At 48.5% G+C, this 8,526-nt stretch overlaps 1 protein-coding gene across 3 annotated transcripts; it reads right to left on the bottom strand.

Annotated features, from left to right (window-relative positions):
* Positions 1-510: 510 nt before the first annotated feature.
* Positions 511-8,308, bottom strand: VGLL2 (vestigial like family member 2). 3 transcript variants are annotated; one of them, XM_027551134.1, is made up of 4 exons: positions 8,007-8,308; positions 5,443-5,755; positions 2,964-3,488; positions 511-1,708 (listed from the first exon to the last, which is right to left on the bottom strand). In XM_027551134.1, the coding sequence occupies exons 1-4, from the start codon at positions 8,085-8,087 to the stop codon at positions 1,668-1,670; spliced, it is 960 nt and encodes a 319-aa protein (XP_027406935.1). In that variant the 5' UTR covers positions 8,088-8,308; the 3' UTR covers positions 511-1,667. The 3 variants fall into 3 exon arrangements, with proteins under 3 accessions (XP_027406935.1, XP_027406934.1, XP_027406932.1); XM_027551133.1 differs by having other exon boundaries at positions 511-1,853; XM_027551131.1 differs by having other exon boundaries at positions 511-3,488.
* Between the last annotated feature and the right edge of the window lie 218 nt (positions 8,309-8,526).

Consider the following 8,526-nt stretch of genomic DNA (forward strand, 5'->3'; position numbering starts at 1 on the left):
TTTGGGAACAACATTAACTCTCTCTCTTTAGGGAAAGAACACAAATAACTTTGGCATCAAGGGAACATAAAACCATTAAGTTCTTAATAAATTCTTTTTTTTTTCTGGCCTAGTTGTACGTTTGGTTTCTTAGCCTAGCTGATCAAAGTATAAAACAACCAAGATTTCAAAAACATTTTTAAACTGAGTACTTTACTATCTTAAGAGTGTGGAATCTAAGAAGTAATGATAATTCTCTTTTGGAGAATTATGTGTGTATCTGGCTGATGCACAATGGTGCACAAGCCGGTTTTCCTATGCATCTCTTTTACTTGATGAAGGCTATCAGGTAACCTGGGCTTCCTTGGGCCATGATTTTCTCATTTATGAAACAAGGTGAGAATACCTAACTTGTCCATCTCCAAGGTTGATACAAGGTGGATTGGAGTTCTCAGATTTCATGGCATGGCAAACACTTTGGAAAACCAAAAATACTTATACAAAGTGAATTTACTTACTGACATCAGGTCATACTACTATAAATTATTTTATTCTATTAGAGAAAAACTAAGACATTTGTTTTCCTTTGAAGAAATAACACAGCAACCTAGTGGTAAACAAACATCTTTAATGTTCGTTTCTTCTTCCTCATCACCTTCAGTTTTGCCCACACATGAACCCCTTCCCCTGTCCCAATACTAAAGTGATCAAATCATGACCATAGAGACAGAATATTTGAGATACCCAAGACTCCATGGACATCTCTTCCCCTGTGGTGATTCCTAGTTCTTCTTGGAGACCACTGGGGTCTCTAGAGGCTTAATTTTTTTTTTTTCCTTCCATCCAGAGGAGGATAGAGGGAGGGACAGAACTTGTGGGAGAGAAGGCAGAGAGAGTTTTTTCTTTCATCATAAAATGTCCTTTGTAAAAAATATGATATACACACACACATGTATAAAACATATCCAGTGCAATTGCAATTGTTGTGCCAAACACTGGGAAGTGCCACCTTGGTCGATGTATTTCTGGAGTTTTAAACAGTTGTCCTACGACAGCTGCATTTCAGTAAGACTTGGGCAGGTGGCTCCAGATAAGCCACTTGCCACTCACATTCAGGCCGAGGCTTCTATGTTCACAGTCCGAAGGAAAAGGCGTATCTTTGTGTCTGGAGTGGGTGTTGCAGGGAGAGAGTGGGCAGGAAGGGAGCTGGAGGCTACAGGTGAGGAAGAAAGAATTGGCTTCTTTTGACTTCTCTACCATATAGTCTTCGATGCAAATACAAAGACATTTTCAATGTGAGGATATTGACGTCAGCAGTGCTGTGATCCCACTACTTAATGAAACAATTCACACCAGCACAAAAAATATTCACACCAAAACGTCTCTTTTTCTTTCCTTCTTTCCAAGAAAACCATGATATCTTGTCACCTGAGTGATCTCACCACGGATAGTTCCAGTGATTTGCCCAAAAGTCACTGAGCGTCATTCAGAGTCTTTGGGTCTGCTCTTTTGGCAGAAGGTGTTCTTTTTAGATGAAAACTCTGTCGCGTGTGTTTTGGTTCTCCCCGATACACGGAGCAGTTTGAAGTCTCTGCCTTCCCCCATGTCCTCATCCATGAAGTGAGAGGCACAGATGCTGAGCCTCCATGGCTGGTCAGAAGGGAAGGGGCAAGGGGAAGGTCAGCAGATCAGCTCAGGAGGGATGCACCACAGAGGGAATAACGACGAGCTGCAAACCAAGATCAGAAGCTGTTACAAACCCACTTGATTTCAGCTCTGAGTGTCACCAATTGCGCTATGCAGAGACCTACAGGGAAGAAGGTGGGCTGTCTAAAACCAGTACAGATCCTTGCTTTTGTCCTGAGGCTGCAAACCTGAAAACAGAGAGAAAATAAAAGGGAGAGAGAGAGAGGGAGAAGAGACAGACAGAGGGAGAGAGAAGGGGGTGGGGAGGGGAAGGCACAAGATATTTAAAGAAAGAGAAGACAGACACCACTGTTTTATTGTGAAAGTCACAGAATTCATCTAAAGAGCATGAACGAAAGTAAAAGCAAAGCAAACAAATGTCACATCTGCACCTGAGGGAACAGAAAGCGGGGCAAGACTACAAGCCAATTTATTATGCAATTTTTTTTTCATTTTGCCCTAAAAATAAAGCAAACAAAAAAGTAAACCCTTATTTGAATGTACCTTTCAAATTCAACTCTTTAAGCTAGGGACGCAATGTTATCACTAATAACGTATTCTTGTTAAGTTTTCTGTTTTCAAGAGACCTATGTCATTTAGCAATTAAGTTGTTATCAGTCATGGGTCATATTTGTATGACTTGTAACTATCACTAGGTGACAAGACCCTCTCCGCCCCTCAAGTTGTAGAGGATTTTAAACTACATTCTTAGCAGGTACTCTAGATCAGCGCTGTCCAATAGAAACAATGGAAGCCATGGGTATAATTCTAAATTGTCTGGCAGCCACATTGAAAAAAAAAGTAAAAAGAAACAGGTGAGAATTAATTTAGTAATATATTTTATTTAACCCAATATATATTTAGTATGCAATGTTGAAACATGCAATCAATATAAAATATAATGAGATGAATTTTACATTCTTTTTGGGGACAAAGTCCTGAAATCCAGTGTGTATTATACACTTACAGCACACCCCAATTCAGCCTGGCCACGCTTCATGTGCTCAGCCGACACACGTGGCTGCTGGCTACGGTACTGAACAGCACAGAGCTAGAACCTCTCCGACAAATTTTATTCTTAAAAAATCCTCTGTAATATTAACCGGCCACTTTCTCATTTTGTCCACACCGATGACAGAGTCATCTGTCTGCTGAAACACAACCCTGCTACGTGCAGACCTTCGCGCCTCAGGGTCACTGGGGTCTCCAAGGAGAGCTAAATGGGGTCCCCGGCTCAGCCCAGTTTGGGGCACAGGGCAGGAGGGGCCCGGGGATGCCACATCCCCTCTCCCGCTTACCTGAGTCCACGCTGAGGCCCAGACCCCCGGGCACGTCCCCCGCGGGGCTCGCGAAGGGTCCCCCGGGCGCGGCCCACGCCGCGCTGGCCGGCTCGCCCTTGGCGGAGAGCTCGCAGGGCGGGCTGCCGGGCGCGGGGGCCGGGGCCGGCGCGAGGCGGGCCGGACGCCCGGAGGCGGCGGGCATCAGCAGCGGCCCGTAGCGCGGGTCGAAGTGCGGCGCGTAGACCTCGTGCACGGCGGCGGGCCGCGGGTAGGCGGCGGCCTGGGCTCCGAGGGCGCCGCCCAGCGCGTACGGATGGTGCGGGTGCGCGTGGTGCGGGTGCGCGTGGTGCCAGGGCTCAGCCGTGCCCTGGTGCAGGTGGCCGTGCAGTGCGGCCGGCGAGTAGGGGTCGGCGGCGGCGGCGAAGGGCAGCTCCGAGTGCGCGGCGGCCAGTGGGCTGCCCAGCGGCGCGGGCACCGGCGTCTGGTAAGCGCTGTTCCAGAAGGAGGCGGGGAAGCTGCGCTGGCTCATGGGGTAGGAGCCGTCTTCGGGCGAGCGAGGCGGAGGGAAGGGAAGAGAGAGAGGAGCGCGTCACCGTCGGGAGACGGTCGCCGACCGACCCCGCGCGGCAGCCGCAGAGCTGATCGCTCCGGTTGGGCGAAGGGCGGGAAGGGCGCTTGTCTCGCGGGGCTCCGGCCTGGGAACGCGAGGTCGGGGAGTGCCGCTCCCTCGCAAGTGGCGGACGTATTCCCGCTGCGGGAACCCCGCGAGTGGTGGGGAGAGGAACTGCGGAGCTTCCTTCCCCAGCCCCAGTTTCGGGGCGCGGGGAGCTTCCCTCGGACTCCTATCCGGGCCACCTCGGGCAAGAAGCGGCCTCGCCTTCCCGGCCGGCAGCCTCTTCTCAAGCTAAAGCTACCTCTTCCCGCTCTTGGTTGGTCGCCTAGCGATCTCACTACCCCCTCTCGCATTTCAGCCTCCCTTGCTCCAGAAATCGTGCCCCTCCAAGGCCTCTGATAGACTGGAAGTCCATCGACATATTTCGGAGTCTTGCTATTATTGGCCTCCTTTCTAGAAACTTTCTTTCAAAAGGCTTTTTTTTTTTTTTTTCTAGAAAGTAAACTTGATATGTTAAAAGTGTAGCTGTATTATTTGCACAGAGGGACACTAACGGACAGGTCTTTTCCGTTTTAATGAACAAACTTTATGCATCAAAGTGTGGGAGCCAGGAATAATATAATTATAATAATTATTATTGTCCGTGTCATTGTTGACCCCTAGTGTCTGGAAGCATTTTAAGTGAGAAGCATTTAGATCAAATTTGTTGCCTTAGTGGGGAGGAAAGGAAGGAAAGGCATTTAATGAAAAGGACCTTGGAGAAGGCATCTGCACTTCATAGTCGATAATTTAAAATGCTTCGAAAATGCATTCTAAGTAGTGAGCAGTCTATTAAAAACATTTAGGCAACTGGAGAATAAAAGGAATGTTTTGTTTTTGGATCTTGTCTAGGCAAGGCTTGTACAAATGATCAGATTTAAGAAAAAAATGGAAGGTCGATGGTTGTCATTTCCCCCAAAATGTAATACCTGTTTTCCTTTTTACAATAAAGTCCTCATTTCTCATCTTGGTACACATCAAAAACTAAGATTAGTGAGAAATTTTACCAAATAATAAATAATACCTCCACCCTTGTCTCGGTAATAAAGGGAGGTGGAGGTTTCAGAATAGAAGGGAGAGCTCCTTGACTTGTCCAAGAAGCCATTGCCCCAGGGTAGCTAAAGCAGGGTTTTGTGAGAATGATAAAGTAATAAAGAGGGGATGTGTTTGGGGAAAATCTTTAGAAGTGTTTTGGCTACCCTTAAAGTCTTATTTCTTTTTTACTTTACTTGCTTATTGAAAGACATTCTCTGCTTCAAGATTTCCCAATTAACTGAAATCTGGCGAAAGGCATAAGTAGGTTTTAGGAGACATTCTTCAGCAGGTTTTGCTTGCAATGCATTCTCAGACATTTTTCTTTGGAGATATTTTCAGAAAGGGACTAAGGGCCCTGAAAGCTATTGTACTTGAAGATCCACCTCCCCCAACCCCCACCCCTGACTTGGGAAACCTCATATTTCCACAGCACATTTCCATATATTTTCTAGTTGCCTTACTGTCATCTCCAGGGGTAGTTAAGAGGGCAAGTGTTATTCTAATTTTAGAGACCAGTAAATAGAGTGACCTCCAAGAGGTTAAGAGACTTGCCCAAGGTCATATTGCTAGGGAGTGGTGGAATCCAATGCACAATCCAAGGGCTCCCAATTCAAAGCTATTGATTTTCCTAGGCCATTGCTCTGCTCTACCTCCTCAAGAAGAGATCTTATGCCTGCCTGTATTTATTCCTCCCCCGATGCCCCATCTCACCTCTTCTCTAACACCTATAGTTCTTTCAGCTGCCCCTGCAGGTGGACCCCAGGCTATGCGAGCTCTCAATCCCCTCTTGTTGGTGAGGCCCGTACTTACCCCGCCAGGGCCCGGAGCTCCGCGGGGCTTTGCTGCTTGTACAGCTTGGGGAATAGCTGCTAGGCTGGCTCAGGGCCCTGCTGAAGTGCTCGTCTACAACGGAGCTGATGTCTCCTTGGAAATAGGTGAAAAGGACGCAGCGGGAGTTGATGTACTCCGCCTCTGGTGGGCGCTCTTTCTCCGGGCTGCCTTCTTCTTCTTTTATACTAGCTGGAGTTTGGCTGGAGAAGGAGGAGCTGCCACTGCCGCTGCTGTTGCTGGGGCTGGCGTTGCACTCCTGGGCTTCTTGCATTTTGGAATAATAGGCTAGTTTCTGCTCAAAGGAGAAATAATAGAGAAGTCAATTTCAAAAGACATAACAAGTTGGGCTCTGACTGCACTCCCTCATCCGGATCCCTAAGGTAACCAGGAGCAACTGCCTTCTGTGAGTGCCTATGCCGGTTCTCAATAACCTCAATAATGTGGGCCGCAGTCCGCAGGCCTTTCAACCTGCAGCTGAACAAAGGTGGGGTTCCTGAGAGGTGGGGTCCTTCTTGGAGCTTGTCTCCCCAGAATTGTTGCTAGGACACAGAGAAAACTGTCTGAAGGTGTCAGGGTGAAGGTCCTGGAAGAAGCCTAAGCAGTTTGACCGCAGAGGCAGGCTCAAGGCAGATATATTTTTAAAATCAGGCTCCAAGGGTAAAGGGCACCCAAGTCCAGTTACAGCCTGACTGTTCCTTGCTGAGAATTCAGGGCAGACGTACAAGATGCAGGATTAAGCATCTTCGTGATAGAATATGAAGGTAACAAAATCCACTCCACACAACCAGGATGTAAAGGAAGAACTGCTATGGGGTATAAACATGGAATAACAACGTGATATGGATCAATTTAATAAATGGAAGTTGGTATGTGGTCATCCATGAACTGGCTATTTTAAAAATCTCAGCCTCTAGAGAGACCTTCTTTTGAGAAAGGAAAAGCCAGTGGGCTATTTCTACCCTCACCATCAGTGTGTATTGAGGAAAAAAAAAAAAAATGAAAAGCAGCAGAGGATGATCTTGGCTGTGAGGTTGAGTAAATCATGACTGATAGTAATTTACGAAACCAAGTGTGGTTGCTGAAAACATTTTCTTAGCAATGAGCAATGGACAATGCAATGCTAAAGCAGTATGCAGACAGAGGTGTCCTTCAAGGGAGACCCTGATCATTCAAAACTGAACAGAGATCTTGGTGATATAGATTGGCTGGGGCTCAGGGAGGAGAAAGGACCAGATAGAAAACCAACCCACCTTTTTCTCTTTGTAATACTCCCAGCCTGGGAAGAAGCTCATCTTAGACACTGAAGCTAAAAGACTGAAGTTATTTAGCTACATCACCATTTCTACCATATTCCCACTTGGCTTAAAATGAGAGACTCTGGTGGTTCCTAAAGTTAACATTGAGACTAAATAAACTCCTAGTTGCAAAGTTTTACAAACGAGAGGAGGAAGGGAAAAAGCAAAAACCAAAAATGCAAAATCTACCCATTCCATCATTAATTCATCAGGAAATTTTCAAATATATATTTTGCAAGCAAAATTTGGCAAAAATGGGCTCAGGCACCGGGGTGTATTTCAGTTTTCCCAAAACAGGAGTCCAGACTCTCACTTTGGAACCTGCTCAGGACTCCTAGGGGATCCCCCCTCCACCCACTGGAGTGTGTGATCTTATTCATTTCCTTGACTACTGTCACCAGTTTCAACTACATCAGCTGAGGACTGAAAGAAAAATGTTCAATCAGAAAATTCCCAGAGAATAGAAAAACTGGAATAATTAAACAAAATTTGAAGAGTTTGCAGAACCGGGGCCAGGGGTCCTCTCGAAAGTGAGTTTGTTGATGGCAAGGCAGCCGGATTCAGCTACTTAGGCTAGCGAAAGGCGAAGTATTAATATTATCTATGAAACTGGTCCCTACAGGGTCAATCATACCCAGAACTTTGGGTCAATAATATTCCCCAGAACTTTGCAAAGCAAAGATTGTAAAGTTAGCGAGTTTCGTGCGGTTCTCTTTATAACGAATTCGCTGGTTCTGAAATTAACTGCCCTGATCGCCTAAGAATTGAGACGGGGATAAAAAAGGCTTTGATAAGCTTGCATGGATGAGAACGCGAGTCTTTACATCTCAGAAAGACAGAGGCAGACCCTTGCCTTTGTTTCGTCGTCACTCTCACCTTTGGGACCAAAGTTTGGTTTTCTCTGCGTGAGCTTTGCTGGCATCTCCGCGAGCCGGCACGGGGCTCGGAACAATCTGGAGTCCAACAGACTCCAAAGAAACAACGCGGTCCGCGAGATCCTGGACTGATTATTCCTAGGAAATCCGGGGCGCGCATTAGCAGGGCTTAGCTGCCTTCCCGAGAGAGCAAAGGGGTTACCTCAACCTATTGGGTGGCAGCGCAGGCAATCCCCGCATCCGAGGCGCCCGCGGCTGGTCGGCCTCCCTTGGACCTGCGCGGAGGTACGGGGGACCTCGGAGCACTGGCAGTACTTGGGGAAGCTGGGGCGCGCCACCTGTCTACACGGTCCGGACGAGAGGAGACACGTACCTGGTGGTAGGGGGTGTAGGCGGCTGCGAAGTAAGGCTGGGGAGGACCATAGACTTGGTACATAACATCCAGACAGCTCATGGCTTCCCGCAGCGGAGACTTTTAAGTGTTTTATCGTCAACTCTCCTCGGACGGCTGAGGGCAGGGATGCTGCCTGGGCGCCACTTGGACCCGAGCTCCCGAGTCATCCGCGGCGGAGCGAGGGTCAGCGCGCTCCGCGGCTCGGGATCCCGCTCGCACGCTGCCTTCCCACCCCTGCAGTTCCAGCCGCCACCGCGCTCCGAGCTGGAAGCGCCCGGGCTCCGGCTAGTGGGCATTTAAACCCCACGCGGGGCAGGCGTGCTGACGCCACTCCTGAGCCGCAGAGGCGGGGGGAGGGGGGCGTCGGGGGCGGGGACCGGGGGGCCAATGGAGTGAGAGGGACTAGGGACCGAGGGGCTGCCGGTGCGTTTTCCCGGGACACCCGGCGGCGAGCCTATGCCCAGGGGTGAGGCGACCTGCGCAGCCCGGAACTTGAGCG

Source organism: Bos indicus x Bos taurus, chromosome 9 (genome assembly GCF_003369695.1).
Source record: "Bos indicus x Bos taurus breed Angus x Brahman F1 hybrid chromosome 9, Bos_hybrid_MaternalHap_v2.0, whole genome shotgun sequence".
In the NCBI taxonomy this organism is placed as follows: domain Eukaryota; kingdom Metazoa; phylum Chordata; class Mammalia; order Artiodactyla; family Bovidae; genus Bos; species Bos indicus x Bos taurus.